The sequence below is a fragment of the Cucurbita maxima genome, unplaced genomic scaffold, assembly GCF_002738345.1.
Source record: "Cucurbita maxima cultivar Rimu unplaced genomic scaffold, Cmax_1.0 Cma_Scf00026, whole genome shotgun sequence".
Classification (NCBI taxonomy): domain Eukaryota; kingdom Viridiplantae; phylum Streptophyta; class Magnoliopsida; order Cucurbitales; family Cucurbitaceae; genus Cucurbita; species Cucurbita maxima.
This window is the reverse complement of record NW_019272042.1, coordinates 2954796-2971944: the sequence shown is the minus strand read 5'-3', so window position 1 is coordinate 2971944 and position 17149 is coordinate 2954796. Positions and strand designations below refer to the sequence as shown.

Genomic DNA, 17149 nt, shown 5'->3' with positions numbered 1-17149 from the left:
TCGTTCCATTTACCAAATATTCTAGTGAGCCCTCGAAAGCTCGGATTGAAAAAACAAAAAGGAATTATGAAAGGACCACTTGGAGTTCTCCAAAGAAAGAAGCAACCATTTTTCCATTGCAACATCAAACAACATTAGACTTTTCAATCTCATCATTATTTTCTTTTATGGTCATAATTCACAAACAACCCTGCCATTGCCTTCAGTGTCTGAAAAAGCTTCAAAAGTGTAATGGAAATCAAATGAATGAACAAAAAACATGCTTAAATCATCAAAATTACCCATCAAACAACTTTACCCAAGCTCGAGAATTGAGCAGCTACTACCGTTAATTTATATTGTCTGTTTTGACCCATTGTCATCAACCTCACGATTTCAAAACACATCTGTTAAGAAGAGTTCCACACGCTTGTAAAGAATGTTTCAGGTGGATCTCACACATTCATTCTAGGTCACCGACACACCATTTCATAATTTATCCCTAAAAGACATTAACATAGCCTGCTGAAGATCGAACAATAGAGAAGAAAATGTACAAAAAGAAAAACCCCAAAAGAGATTGAAGTTGGCTTAAGAACGATCAGTTTTCATAGACAATTAGCATAAGAAAATGGATAAACCCAAAGAAAAAAAACCCACAATTATAAATTTGATGATAATGATATTGATCTTGATTAGACAAATTAAAATGGCATAAAAATGAAAATTCAAGACCTCCAAGCAGAGATTGAAACGAGCTCCTTCCGGTGCCAGCATAGAACAAGCGAGGAGTGGCTCTTGTCGATATGGAACCCCTGAACTGGCGTCCTCTGTAGCAGACACTCCGCCTGCGACTCCGTGAAGTTACTGAAAGTCAATGGCGAAAACCCGGATGACAAAAACATCGATTTCAATGGCAGCAGCCTCTCGTTCGAACATTGAGAACTCGTCACCACTTTTTCGATACATGGCTGCACCAAGTACCTTTCAATTTTCAGCTGGGCATCCATATTTACTGTTACAGCTTCCATGGATTCGAGCAGCGCCGAGTATGAGTGCAGACCGTGGATAACACGGTGGGGGAATGGCGCATCGACTCGGCTGCAGCCTCGGTCGACAGACACTACGATTTTCGGGTTAAGATGCTTTATGAAACGGAGGATCATTGGCAATGATAGGGAACCAACGGGGAGATTCACTGCAATGGCTTCGTTTTCAGAGACATTAAGAGCTAGAGGCCATGAACCAGAATTGAGAGACTCGATGTTTATGATTTCGAGCTCGAACCCAATGTTGAGATCGTTAGCGAAATTCTTGAGGTTTTCTTGAGTGAAACCGAGCTCGAAATCATCGTGTGTGGAAGTGGAAGCAAAGGCAGTGATTTTGAGAAATGGGGGTCCTCTTAAGGCAAGCTCCTGCATTAGAGAAGCCCATTGACCGCCATAGCCGATGTCGAAGTCGATGATGTGAATCCGACCGGAGCCGTTAAAGGCCTCAAGGAGGGCTTGGTTTGAGGTGAAATTGGCAAATTGGAGAACAGGGGAGACTTCGGAGAAGGATTTGTAGGCGGCGATTTTGAAAATGATGCTGAGAGGGGAAGGATTGGAGGGGTTTGATGGGTTTTGAAGGAGCGATTGCAAGGCCTCCTTGAAGTAGAAAGCAGCCCTTTGGAAGGGCTTCCCAATAGGGGAAGAGAGCTGGTGATTGAGCCGCGCCAATATCCCTTGCGCGAGAACTGAATTGCCTGTTTCGATCAGCTCTACGGCCTTGAATAGCTGGTCGGAGATGCCCTGTTGGAGTTGTTGATTCACTATGTCTTCATTCACCATTTTTTGTTTGGCCAAGGCCGCCATGGATGGCCTCTGCTGCTGATGAGGAAACAACTGAACTTGTTGGGTCTGTTGTTGTTGTTGTTGTCTGCGATTGATATTTTCTTGACCCGAATCAAGAAATGGTGATTTCACTGGATAATTTGGCGGAATCGGACCGGAATTGAACCGTTTTGTCCGCGGGACACCACCGAGGAAGTGGTGGTGATCTTGGCCGGGAGAGGCAAAAGGAAGAGGCATAAACAGAGGTGGATTATGAGTGAACTGGGTTTGATTTTGATTCATCATAACTTGGGGAGAATTGAGAATCTGTGGCTTCTCGTCAACGGTTTCCGACAGCTGATTTTGATTCTGAAACACGCCGGAAAACATGGCGTTCGAGTTCGACACGGCGGCGGAAAGTCTAGCATAAGATGGGGCTTGGAGAGAAGGGTCGACAATGGACTCACCGGCGAGAGTATTGGGTTCGAAGACCAACCCATGATCGACACCGGAAAAACTCCCGGAGAATTCCAAGTCCAGATGAGAATCACCACCACCACCACCAATACCGCCACCACCACCGCCGCTCTGCAGGAGTTTATTCAATCCAAGAGATGGGTCTTCCACATCGCCCATAATTAACCCAAGAATGGAGGGTCCTTGCCCAGGGGATTCCGGCAAAACGCTCTCCCAATCATCCATTCCAAGGCCGCCTCCGCCTCCGCCGCCACATTTATCTAAAGGAGAAGGGTTTCCAGGGAGAGAAGACTGCGGCGCCGCCACGGTAGTGTCGGTGGAGGCAGTACCACCACCGCCGCTGCCGCCGCCGCCGCCGCCGAGAGAGGAAGACAGTGTGGAAGTGGAAGTGGGAGGGCTTGGGCTTCTTCTAGTGTCGAGAACAGAGGTGGGTTCAGCAGCACCCACATAGCAAATCTGTTTGAGCAGATTAGTGTTATCAGTAGAACTCCAGTGTTGACGGTGGTTGTGACGGCGGAGTGTAGGCGGCGAAGAATCGGAAACAGAGGAAAAATTCAAAACCCCATTTGGACGAAGGTCATCAAAAGGGTAAGGAAAGGGCATGGCCTTCATCTAGCAAGAACCCACAAGAAATAATCATACGAACCAAGCAGAAAGGTTGTTGAAAATGGAGATGGAGGCTGAGATCTGAAGGGAAATTACAGAGAAACACCCCCTCCCCCCCCCTCTCAAGGTGAGATGCAATTAGGAGAAAACAGAGAAAACAGAGAAACAGAGAGAGTTATGAAGAAGAAGACCTTTTCTTTTCTTTTCTTTACAGCTCTGAAACTCAAATGCCTTCTTTCCTGCTTTCTTCTTCTTCTCCTTCTTCTTCTTCTTCTGAGTTTGCTTCAGGATTTTCTCTCTCCTCCTCTCTCTCTCTCTCCCTCCCTCCTCTCTCTGGTTTTGGAGTACTTTCTTTGTGCTTCCTTCTCTTCTCTGCCATGGATGCGTGCAACATATAAAAGTGGTAAAGTGCTCTCTCTCTCTCTATGTTTCTCTCTCTACGTTTTTTTTTTCTTTTTCTTTTTTTCTTTTTATTTTTGTGGTTAATTTTATATATACATATATTTTTTTTTTTGTTTTTTTTTCCGAGGATGAAAGTCTCCCAATTTACCCAAAGCAAACTTACGAAAGTTTATATTCAATATGACAATATCATAACATTGTGGAGAGTTGTGTTCGTTTAACATTTTTAATAAATGTTTAAGTGGATGACGGCAAATGGGCTCAATTGTAAAGATTGGGTTAGGTTTTTTTTTTTTTTTTTTTAAATGAAAATTTAGTTCCGTGGGGTGAAACTTTTGGGGTCGAGTCAATTTGATCCATTCAAAAGTAGGGTTCACAACTAAATTCTATTGTATTTTTAAAATTATTATGAAGATTAAAAATATTTAACGTTTATAAAAGAAATTAGTGAGAATCTTATATTCGAATTTTATGAGATTTTAATTATTAATGTAAAATATATAATTAATAAGTATGAATTTTTTAATAGTTAAAAAAACGAATTACTCGATGGATCAACACAACTCAACTCGAAATAGAGAGTTAGATTGTGAATTTAGTTCAATATGTGAATTGAAACTTTTTATCGTGACCGAGTTAATCTAACCAACTCGAAAATAGAGTTTATAACTCATTTCTATCATATTTTTGTAATGGTTACGAAAATTAAGATTATTTAATGTTCATAAGAGATATTAATGATGTATTGTGATTTATCCGATAAAATTAAAAATAAAAATTTAGAAGAACTTTTTGAATTATAGAGACAAATACACGTTTTTTTTTTCTTTTAGGCGAATTTTCAAATCGAGATATAGTGACGGTAATTTTAATATATCACTAGTTAATTACCATATTAATTAACCTCAGTAATTATGTCAATTAACTTTCTTTTTAGTTCATATTGTTCAATATCATGCGAAAATGAAAATTAAAACGTTTAACATATGCTCATATTTACGGATATATTTTAAATAATTATATTTGCATTTATCTTTTAGTATTTTATGGAAATTATTTACTTAAATAAAATTGTAGTCAAATCTATTTCTGAAAACATACTACCGCTACATGATTCGTTTCCAACTTATTATGGTTACATTCATAGTCAATTACAAGACAAGTGTTGTTTGGTCATGTCTAGCTCAAAAATCGCTCGTTTGTCTCGTGGTGGCATGTTCATGTCTGGCATGAACACTATGCTCCATTTCATAAGATGACTATCTTAGCTTCTATGATATATGTTTTTTTTTTTTTTCTTTTTTTTTAATATTATAGGAGGTGTAAATTTAAATAATAAAATATATTTCTATATAAATTATTTAAATATAAAAAAAAAAAATCGTAATAAAGTAGTTTAATTGTAAGAACATTAAAAAGAGAAAAAAAAATGGATGAATAATTTGAAAAGGAAATGAGTTGTATAACACGCGCGGAAATGGCGCGTGAAGAGTAGGCTGGGTCTGTAAGCTATCTGGTACGATAGTTTCATAGGGACCAAGACTGACAAGGGAAAAGGTAAAACTGGCTCATTTAGTTTTTGTTTTTTGTTTTTTTTATATATTTTATTTTGAAATTTAAAAAGACGGGGGTATTTTGGTAAAAGTATCAAAACGACATTTGTTGGCGTCGTTTTCGAAACCAAATCTGTAGGTGGAGGAGTGATGATGAGAAGCTTTACGGGGTAATTGAAGATATCGAGACTGATTGTTTTTTCAACGGATGGGATGTCTTGCGTTTTTCAATGTGCGGTTATGATCTTTTCATTATTAAAACTTTTTCAAATTATTTTATTCTATTTTATTATAGCTTACCATTAAAAAAAAATACATTAAATTATTATTATTTTTTTTAATCCTTTAATTATAAAATTTAGAGGTATACGGATGAGGTTGAAGAAATTTTTTAACCAGTAAAAAAAAGGTAAAACTTAAATATCAAAGGTAAAAACTCTATATGTCTAATATGGGTAGAATTTTTTTCAAATAAGTCTCTTATCTAATCTAAGGGCTTCAATTTAAACCGAATGCAACTATTGTTTCATGGTATTCACAACAACACTGTCATCCGCACAATGGTGCTATTACCTTTACTTGAAAAAGAAATAGCACAGTCCCGAACTCTATTTCGATTAATGGTTTATGTTTAAGGGAACATAGATGGATTAATCGATGAAATGAAAGCCATCTATGCTCATTGGAAATTTATGTGGATATATTGACAAAATAGTTAAAAAACTTCAAACATCACTCAAAATATAATTATTTATGGGTGGTGACGGTTAGATGAACACGACTCTCCACAATGGTATGATATTGTCCACTTTGAGCGTAAGCTCTCATGGCTTTGCTTTGGGCTTCCCCAAAATGCCTCATACCAATGGAGTTAGTATTCCTCACTTATAAACCCATGATCATTCCCTAAATTAGCCGATGTAGGACTTTCATCATCCAACAGTGACTACTAGTCAAAATTATGTTTGCATCTATCAAGGCTAAAATACCACAAAATGTAATATAGATGATGCGAATAATTGATGATTCTTCTTACTCAAGATATATGCTATATAAATGTGGTTGTTTTTGTCTATTGCTCGCTAGTTTATAATATTATTTTTTTTAAAGTGCTTTTCGAATGTTTTGAGGTTTGAGTATGTGTTGCTCATGTCAACAACGACACAAGTTTAGTTGGCTAATATAGTCAAGAGCAAGAGTATGTGCTGCACAATCGCGTTGTGAGGCTTGTAAAATATGATTATGGCATACTACATGACATATTCTCAAAATGGTCGAGACTTACTATACCTCCAAACATTCAAACTCAACAACATGAACATTCCATCTCGACAACAAAAGTGTCGAACTATATCCATTGCTACATGGAATGGAAAGCCAAATCTAGATGTTAACGATTTGAAAAGATTTAAACTTCGGTACCTCAAGTATCACGATTTTTATTAAAGTTTTCATCGGGAAAACTTCCTATGTTATCAAAGTATGGATAATTTGATATCTTATGATTTTTACCATTTAATTTTGTATCTAAGAATCTATGCTATTAATAAATAAGTTTAATGGTGGTGAATGGATTTATTGTTAATTAAAAAATATATATATATAATTTTACTTATGACATAATTAAATGTCCATATATATCTGATTATTTTTATTTAATTGCGTCCAGAAAATCTCTTAGATAAACTTGAAAATTTTAGATTATTGGATAGATCACTCGAACTTTTTTTGTTTAATTATTTAAAAAATCCATATTAAATTAATAATTAAAAACGAATGAAGTTCAAATATTTACAAGTCACAAAACATCACTAATATCAACTACGATCATAACAGTTAAATATTTTTAAAAAGTAGAGTAGGATTTGATTGAACGCGAACTCTATTATCGAGTTCGTCAGAGCCATGTCAACTAGAAACGAACTCTGAAAAAATGAAATTATAGTAAAATAATATATAGGAATAGAAAAGTTAGGGGGAAAAGTAAGTGAATAATTAGAAAATAAAAAAATTGGGTGAGCCGTAAAGCTAGGTGGGGAAGGTAGGATGGGTTCGGTGAATGTACGTGGTTTAATTATTATTAATATTTAAGAAATAAATAAAAAAATAAAAAAACCGACAATATTATGGAGGGAAAAAAAGAATATAAAAATAGGAGTGCATGTGCCCGACATTCAAGTTGGGGAAGATAATGGGACGGCCCTCATGCATGAAACTGAAGACAAAAAGTGGGCCCACTAACAACAAAAGTACCCCCAACCATTTTTGAACCCTCCAAAACACTCTAACTAAATGCCCACCTTCAATGGTTTCTATTAAAACCAAACCCTTTTCATTTTTATATTTTATACGCTTAACTATGAAGTTGATACGGTTCTCTTTGAGCCGAGCCTCGAAGAGACTGGACGATGTACTAACGAGGAGGCTAAGCCCCAAAAGAAGGTGAACACTAGGTGGTGTGCCAGTAAAGACGTTGGGCATTAAAGGGGATGGAATGAAAAATCCCACATTAATTGCAGAAGGAAACGAGTACCAGCAAAGACACTGGGCGTTGAAAGAGGGTGGATTGCGAGATCCCACCTCAGTTGAGGAGAATAATTAAACACTATTTATAACAGTGTTGAAACTTCTCCCTAGTAAATACGTTTTAAATAATAATTATTATTGTGTTAATTAATATTTATTTATGAGGGTTTGATGTCATCAATTTTACTTTTCTTAAATTAATTATACCGCCATGCGACATGCTACAATTTTTTAAATAATGATAATAATAATTATTATTAGTATTATAATATTCTTTTTAATTTGTTTTTTTAGAAGTCATGTGTTATTTGAACCATGTTATATCGTAATCATATAATGATTATATGTTTGGATAATTATCGTCTTATTATAAAAAAAATATTAAAATTTTTTTTGGTTAACATATTATTTTGATTTTTCATGTGAAATTGAGCGTTTGCTAGCGCGAGTTTGGGAACCTCAAATTCCCAACATAACTCATTTTGTTAACGTGTCTGCTTTATTCTTTGTACCTTCTATCTTCTTCGTACACATCAAATTCTTTCACTTACCTGCAAGTAAAATGATATGTTCTTTTGATGTTCTTTGTGTTTGAATAATAGACTGGGTTTTTCATCAATTATATGACGTTTTGACTATTTGTATAAAGAATCTTCTCGTGCTGATTCTTGTCTAGTTTTTCTAGATAGTCGATCATCTATATTATCTCTTTTTCAGCTCCAGCTATTGTCATGTACTCAACTTTAGTAGATGAAAAAAAAAAAAAAAACAACACAATTATGAAGCCTAGACATCTAAGTCTTATCATCATCCATAGCTTGCTCCCACTTGTTGCATTCTCCAACTGTAGGGTCTCGTCAAAAGACTCTAGTTCCCTTTCACCGATCAACAAAAAATAGTGTAATAAAGGTGAATATTTATCTCATGTTTGGATGGTTTTGAATGATCTGAACTCCTGATCAGGTGTCACTTGCTCTGCCTTTGATTTATCACTAACAATCTTAAGAGTTTCTTGAGTTTCTATTGCGACATCAAAAACATTTTCATTAAATATCACATCACAATATCTTGGAATGTTTCTATTTTTGTCATTCCAAAACGCGTACCTAAATATGTAAGAACCATAACCTATGAAGAAACACTTCACAGTCTTGACATAAAGATTGTCTCTCTTTTTTAGATCAACATGAACATATGCAGTGAAACCAGAAGTTTTTAAGTGAAAGTATTTAAGTTCTTTTCCTGTCTACGTCTCTTCTCGCAACTTGAACTCACTGATGATTCTCAATGGATCAAGTAGGCCTTTGTATTCACGTCCTTAATCCAAAATGTCTTTGGTAATCAAGAATCCTCCTTTTGTCTTATTGAGAATTGTTCTCATTAATCTAATTCCATCAACTGCACACAATGCTTTGAATTCTGACTTTTCGTACTCTCATCCATTTTCAAACCTTAGACATTTGATCTTCAAACTAGTATGATTTTCAACTTCAATTTTTCGAAATAAATCCATATCTTCTTGCTAAAATCATCAATGAAAGTGACATAAAACTTTGATCCACGTAGTGATAAAATTGAAGATGATTCTTAAACATCTGTATGGACCATTTGCAATCGTACTTTCTCTGGTTTTCTAACCGTCTTTGAGAAACTATTTTCTATTTGCCTATAACGCATCTCCCACAAAGACCCATATCAATAAATTTCAGACCTTCTAAAACTTATTTCGTAGCCAACATCTTAATTCCTTTGACACTCATATTTCCAGTTTATTGTGTCATGGACTTGAACGGGAAGCACTCTCAGCAACAACAATTATGTTCATACACCTTCTAGTAGTGTATAAGGTTCCAGATTTTGCATCACATGCTACCACCATAACACTCTTTCCAATCTTTCATGAACTCTTTCCAATCTCTGTTGCACAAATTGTGTTGTCCAACTGATCAATGATATTTAGAATACGTTAGGTTTAGTCTATTTGAATATTTTCCTCAGTTCTTTGATTTTGATTGGCTAGGTATGTTTGAGCTCTTCGAGTTACTTTTGCCCCTTCAATCAACACGTACTAATTGCAGCAACAACAGTATCCCACGACTTGGATTAAAATGACATCAAAATCTATACTTTAATTTCATCTTCGAAATTAATTTTCATATAACTTAATTGACTTACAATAATATTAAATTCATTTATAGGATCCGCAATAAATCCACCTTTAGAAATTTGTAAATATTCAAAAAACTACGCATCAAATACACTTTATTCATAGCTGGCGATTTTTCATACATATGAGACAACGCCTTCAACATATATGAAGTTGTTTTCTCCTTGATAATGTAGAACACCACATTCTTGACAACATCAACTAGATCAATCCTAGAGACTACCCATCCTTGAGTTTTCACTACTTTGTGGGTCATGGTAATTGGCTTCACCTTGGACAAGAGTTTATGAGGATCTTTCTCGTACAGATAATTTTCAATCTGCATCTTCTAGAAATCGAATCGAATCGAATCCATCAAACTTCTCGATTCCAATGTTTGAGCTTTCCATTTTCATAGATTATGGTGAATATCTCCAAGCTTTGATGTCAATTGTTAGAACCGCACAACAATTCACACACTTGATTTAGATGAACGCAAAGAAGAGGAGAAGAAGAAATATTGGCTAGAAGATTATACTGATTACGTTCAAGAATGATAAAAGTAATATTATTTCAAGGTTTGCATCATGATTTGAAAAATAATGATCGATATTTTTAACAATTTAATACTACTAAAATATTATAAAAATTAAGTAGGGTTGTCGAAGAGGCTAGGGGAGAAGATTTAAGATCTTTTGCACTTAAGTGTGTGGATTCAAACCCAACAACCTGAAATATGATAATAAGAAAACAAAGTGTTATAAAACCGAGGCTCATATATTTTAAGCGTTATTTTGGATTCTTAGCTTGTTTGGGTGGTGTGGTTGGTAATCACGCTAGTCTCACACACTAGAGGTTCCTAGTTTAAACTTCGGCATTATTTTTAATTCTTACCTTGTCTGGGTGGTGTAGTTGGTTATCATGCTAGTCTCATACACTAGTGGTCCTAGTTCTCAAACTCAGGCTCGGACACTTCAAAATTTATATTTTTTCCTTACAACATTCTCACTTTTAGAAGTCTCCAGAAATATAAATGTCATTTCGAGATCAAAGTATTAATTTAAATTCTCACCTTGTCTCGGTGGTGTAGTTGATTATTACGCTAGTCTCACACACTAGAGATCCCCGATTCAAGCATAGGTTTAGACATTTTAAAATTTATATTTTTTCCTAGGTCTTCGGTTCGAACCTGGGCTTAGACATTTTAAAAGAAGTCTCCCGAAATATACACACTAGAGGTCTTCGGTTCGAACCTGGGCTTAGACATTTTAAAAGAAGTCTCCCGAAATATGAGTGTCCTTTTGAGTTCAAAGTGTGATTTTGGATTCTCACACATTAGAAGTTCCAATTCAAACCCGGGCTCAAACATTTTATATTTTTTCGTTACAACAGTCTCACTTTAAGAAGTCTCTTGAAATATGAGTGTTCTTTTGAGTTCAAAGTGTTATTTTGGATTCTCACCTTGTCTGGGTGGTGTAGTTGGTTATCACACTAGTTTCACACACTAGAGGCCATCGGTTTGAACTCGGGCTTAGACATTTTAAAATTCTCACTTTAAGAAGTCTCCCGAAATATATGAGTGTCCTTTTGAGTTCAAAGCGTGATTTTGGATTCTCACCTTGTCTGGGTGGTGTAGTTGGTTATCACGCTATTCTCACACACTAGAAGTTCTAGTTCAAACTTGGGCTTAGACATTTTATATTTTTTCGTTACAACATTCTCACTTTAAGAAGTCTCTTGAAATTCTTTCGATTACAAAGCGTTATTTTGGATTCTCACCTTGTCTGGGTGGTGTAGTTGGTTATCACGCTAGTCTCACACACTAGAGGTCCTCGGTTCGAACCCGAGCTCAGACATTTTTTAAATTTTATATTTTTTCGTTACAACATTCTCACTTTAAGAAGTCTCTCAAAATATGAGTGTTCTCTCGAGTTCAAAGTGTTATCTTGGATTTTCACTTTGTCTGGGTGGTGTAGTTGGTTATCACACCAGTCTCACACACTAGAGGACCTCAGTTCAAACTCGGGCTCAGATATTTTAAATTTTATATTTTTTCCTTACACAACATTCTCACTTTAAGAAGTCTTCCGAAATATGAGTGTCCTTTTGAGTTCAAAGCGTTATTTTGGATTCTTACATTGTCTGGGTGGTGTAGTTGGTTATCACACTATTCTCACACACTAGAGGTCCTCGGGCTTAGACATTTTAAAATTTATATTTTTTCCTTGCAACATTCTCACTTTAAGAAGTCTTCCGAAATATGAGTGTGCTTTCGAGTTCAAATAGTTATTTTGGAGTCTCACCTTGTCTAGGTGGTGTAGTTGGTTATCATGCTAGTCTCACATGCTAGAGGTCCCCGGTTTGAACTCGGGCTCGGACATTTTAAAATTTATATTTTTTCCTTACAACATTCTCACTTTAAGAAGTCTCCCAAAATATGAGTATCCTTTCGAGTTCAAATCATTATTTTGGATTCTCACCTTGTCTGGTTGGTAGTTGGTTATCATGCTAGTATTTCTCAATTCGAGGATCGCTCATTGCGGTGGCCTCAAGTCCGGACCAACTTGGATGTGTCGTACTTCCTTACACACGACCCACACATGCGAGCTTGAATCTCTAGACGGTTTGCACCCAGTGGACCAATCATAGTTGAGCTAGCTGTTAGTAACATCGTTTAGAGATCAGCAGACCCCTGAGTGTCAGGCACGACATGATCACCATCATCATCTTAGTGTACGCGTCCATCTTCATCATTGTAAAAGGAGAAGTAGCCTGATGTTTATGTACAAACATAATGCATGAGGTCCCTATGGTTTCTCATCTTTAAAACATCTTTAACACAACCCTAATTTCATCCTTATATTATTATAAGTAATATATGTGCAGTAGTCTTCATACTTTCATCATCATTAATATTAACTAGGGTTGTTTCCTAGAAAAATTATCATCCTAATGCAATATGGTATTCAAAACATGCTTCTCATCTCAATATGAAAAATAACGTTATATTAAGAAAATATCATCATCTTACGTCATCATACTAGTATGCATTGCTATTATATAACACATCATAATCATCGTAAAACATGATAAGTCATCATCATATAACTCATTTACGTCATCGTATGTCAGATATCATAAATCATCATTAAGCATCATGCGTATAAATCATAAATGACACGTGCAGGTGCCACTAGGCACGTGTTATCATACAACAAGCAATTGTCCAGCCTATCCTATAATAAGGCTGCTTACTTGGTTACTTAGTTGGCCTTAGCTATCTTTTCCCTAAATTTGAGTTCGCGAATCTTTCGTTCCTCGAAGTTACTCCAAACTGAGAATATTTGCTAAAACCATCTCATCTAAATAGTGGTGAAAGTTCTCTATTTATAATTATTTACATAATAAAATAGTTACAAAGGATATGGAAAGAGCAAAAGAGCAATAAATGGGTATAAGATATTTGCCTATAATTAAAGGAAAATATGATACTTATAGTAAGCGGTAAAAAGGAAAATATCTGGATATTTTTCTTTAATAAAAGGTCAAATATAGTACCTATAATATACTATAATGGAAGACTAAATATCTCAATATAACTTATCATAAAGGGTCAAATATAATACATATGGTAAACAATAATTAACATCCCCCCAAGTTGAACGTCGAATTTGAAAGAACGCGAAGATTGAATCTGAAAAATTCAAAGTGAGGTCGAGAAACACTTTTAGTGAAAAATGTCAGTAACTTGGAGATGGGAATGTGCATACTGTGTGTAAAGTTTGCTAGCGATAACTAATTTCCGAAGGAAATGATAATCTAATTTAATATGTTTGGCCCGCTTGTGAGAAACGAGATTAGATTTAAAAAAAAATAGCACTTTTGTTGTCACATAAGATGCATAAGCCAAAAAAGTTCAACAACAATCATGGCAAGAGCACGATACTCAGATTCACAACTGGAGAGTGAGACAGTAGGTTATTTTTTGGCACTCTAAGAAATGAGATTGTTACCAAGATAAATGGAATAACTGAGTTTAGAACGACGAGGATCGAAAAAACCAGCCCAGTAAGCATTCGAATAAGTCACTAGTGCATTAGGAACAGTGAATGGACGAAAGGTAATACCAAATTGGAGTGTTTGCTTAGCATAGTTGATATGAACCAAGAGACATCAATCATACAATATGCTTCAATGAAGGGGAGTAAGATTTGGATTACCTTGTTGATCGAATATCTCAAGGCAAGAACATTGTTTGAGATTCGAATCACTCTACAAGCAAGATCGATCATGTCTAGCTTGAATGATTCTTGTTGATCAAATATCTCAAGGCAAGAACACTTGCTTGAGATTCGAATCACTCCACAAGCAAGATTGATCATGTCGAGCTTGAATGATTCTACATGCAACCTAAACTACATAGAATTGCAAAAAAACTTGGCCATTGGCCAAAGAAGAGCACAAATGCTTCTTTTACTATATTTTCCAAGTCTTCCTACAAATACAACATACATGGCTTTATATAGCCTCAAAATGAAACTACTAAAGGCATTACAAGAGTTGTAACATTCATACTAATGACCATAATTAACCATTATGTAATTGTAACCTAAATTAAATTAAAAGTCTTAAAATACATTAATGAAATACAATACATCTAAATTACTCTAAATTGTAATCTACCCAAAATTTATAACATGAAACTTCATTCTTCTTCAATGTGACATAAATTGAAATATCTTTTGATAATTTCAACAATATTTTCTTCACATCTTCATTGAAGCATATTGTATGATTGATGTCTCTTGGTTCATATCAATAGTTGAATATGTTTAACAACAAAAAAGTGATATGCAGTAGGGACATGCAAAAATTGACTGACAAAATTGATAGCATGGGTAATATCTAGACGTGTAATGGTCAAGTACTGAAGTATGCTAACAAGAGATCGATAGAGAGTAGGATTGGAGAAAGGAGAACCATCAGCAGTTAGGTGTTGAGAAATAACTATGAGATGTGGACTGATTTTCTATTGAGCAACTGAGCACGAGTAAGAATATCTTGAGTATATTTTAACTGACCAATAAATAGACCTTTTCGGAGTGGGTGAAGCTTCAAGACCAAGAAAGTAACTGAGAGAACCGAAATCCTTGGTAGCTAACTCATAATGAAGGTTCCGAGTAAAGCTTCCAAGAAGAGATGAGTTGTTGCCAATAACAATAATGTCATCAACATTAGATTGGTGATAAAAGAAATAGACATATATGAGTGAAAATTGAGGATTCATATTCACAGAAGGTTGGTCCATATGAACATGTTCAATAGGAGTGCTATATAGGAAAGCCATCAAGTTGGTAAAGTGGTCATTTATTTGTGACAGTAAGAGAAGGCACAACATGGACAGCAGTAGCTTTGACAACTGGACGGAAAGTCTTTGTGTAGTATAGACCAAGAACCTGAGTATAACTTTTGGCAACAAGATGAGCTTTGAAATGCTCGACGAATCCATTGGGCAAATATTTAATGCGAAACACCCATTTAGAGCCCACGATGTTGGTGTTGGCAAGACGAAGAACCAAAATTTAAGTGTCATTTTGCTGTAAAGCTCAAATTTCTTAATCCATAGCAGCAAGTCAAGCAGGATTCTTAGCAGCAAATTTAAATTTTCTTGGTTCAGTGGATGCAAAAAGAATAGAAAGAAGTCCAAATGAGCCCAAAATACAAAGATTTGCTGGATGACAAATCTTGAAGATACGAGGTTTGGCTCGTGTGATCATAGGATGAGAGCCCAAAGATGAAGAGAAATCAACAGCAGGTTCAATAGAGGGTAGATTAGTAGTCGAGGGTGGCAAAGAGGAACCTGCAAGAGAAGTATCAACCTACACAGACTCATCCACAAGGTCCGATCAAATATCACACAGATGAGCTGGATCAAGGAATGTGCGGTGAAGAAGTGGTAGGGGGATGAATCAATATGGTAAAGATGCGGTTCCAACAAATTTTAAATATGAAGAGAGAAAAGAGGTTGGGTCTTCATCAAATTGAGCGTGACAGGTGATGTATAACTTAGTGGTGGTGGGGGGTCAAGACAACGAAATACTCTATGAGAGAGACTATAACCCAAGAAAATGCAAGGAATGCAGCGGGGAGAAAGTTTGTTATACATCTAATCACGCAAGCAAGGATAAACATGACAACCAAGGGGATGAAAATTGTCATAATGCGAAGAGTAGCCATAGAGAAGTACAAAGGGTGACTTACCTCCAAAGAGTGAAGTAGGCAACCGGTTGATAATATAAACTGCAGTATTGAAGTCGTCAACCAAAAAACGAGGAGAAAGATGAGAGTGAAAGAGAAGAATCAAGCCAGTCTCAGTCACATGACGATATTTTCTCTCAACACAACCATTTTGAGCAGGTATATGGACAAGAGAGTTGATGGGGGATGCTAGAAGTACGTAAGTGAGTTTTGAAGAGAGTGCTAGTAAATTTAGCACCTCCATTGTTTTGAAAAACCTTGATATGAGTAGAATGTTGACTTTCCCACGAGTTTTTGAAATTGAAGAAAAATATCAAAGAAATCAAATTTAAATTTTAAAGGGTAAAGTCGAGTGAATAAGGAATAATCATCAATAAAAATAATATTGTAAAAATAACTCAAATCGGATGTGATGGGGAAAGGACCCTAAAGATCACAATGAATAAAGTTTAACACATGAGACGACCTATATTCATTGCGGGAATAAGGCAATCGATGATTTTTCGCAAGCTTATAGGTACTATGTAGTGATGGAAAAGACAATAAAGACATAAGAGAAAAATGACATTTTTTTTATTTAAAAAAAAATAACATAATAATTCACATGACCAAGGCGAGCATGTCATAAATCATATGAAACACGTAAAAATTTGTTTCTAAGGACAAAAATAAAAGCAGAGTTGTCGTGCTCCAGCACATATAGCCCTCCATCTCTTTTACTGGTTGTCACCCCTTCCTGTCTGACAATTGTGGATAGTAAGAACATTATTAGTAAATTTAACCGAGAGAGAAAAATTAGACGTTAATTTCCTAATTGAAAGAAGAGTTTTAATGAGATTATGGACAACAAGACATCTAATAAGTGAATATTTGGAATGAGAGAAAGAGTACAAGTGTGGATAATGGGTAGGAATGCATCGTTTCCTACCATTACATAGTCCTTACCAGTGTAATTTTTAGACTGATCCAAAATAGAGAATGACGGTCATATGGGCCAAAGCCCCAGTGTCCAAAAACTAATCAACGACCTCGGGTCCAGCAATAGAATAGTACGTGTTGAAGACTTCAACAAGGTGAGCATGAGTAGAATCAGACCGAACATATTGTTGGTTGCAGCGGACAACATAATGGCTCTCCATGCGACATATTTGGTAGCGAGGTGGTCGACGACCTTAACTCGAATGGGTTCGTCCTCAGTTGGAAGAGTTGTTGTGGAAATGAAAGCGACCTCATTGGTTGCTAAAGGAAGCAAGATGACTTCCATGGGTGCAGCCAAGATTAGTGGTTGTGAATGTCGTAGGAGCGGAGTCAGAAGACTCAAGGAAGCGGTGGAACAACTCAAAACTTAGCTTTAGAGACTAAATCTGCAAAAAAAAAAAAAAAAAAAAAAA

At 35.8% G+C, this 17149-nt stretch overlaps 1 protein-coding gene and 1 non-coding gene across 2 annotated transcripts; one reads left to right on the top strand and one right to left on the bottom strand.

The window, feature by feature from the left end:
* Positions 1-533: 533 nt before the first annotated feature.
* LOC111499225 (scarecrow-like protein 6) lies at positions 534-3239 on the bottom strand. The gene is made up of 2 exons (XM_023150753.1): positions 3065-3239; positions 534-2954 (listed from the first exon to the last, which is right to left on the bottom strand). The coding sequence occupies exon 2, from the start codon at positions 2877-2879 to the stop codon at positions 708-710; it is 2172 nt and encodes a 723-aa protein (XP_023006521.1). The 5' UTR covers positions 2880-2954; positions 3065-3239; the 3' UTR covers positions 534-707.
* Positions 3240-11282: 8043 nt separating this feature from the next.
* TRNAV-CAC lies at positions 11283-11356 on the top strand. The gene has a single exon. It is a non-coding gene; the product is annotated as a tRNA-Val (tRNA).
* Positions 11357-17149: the final 5793 nt, after the last annotated feature.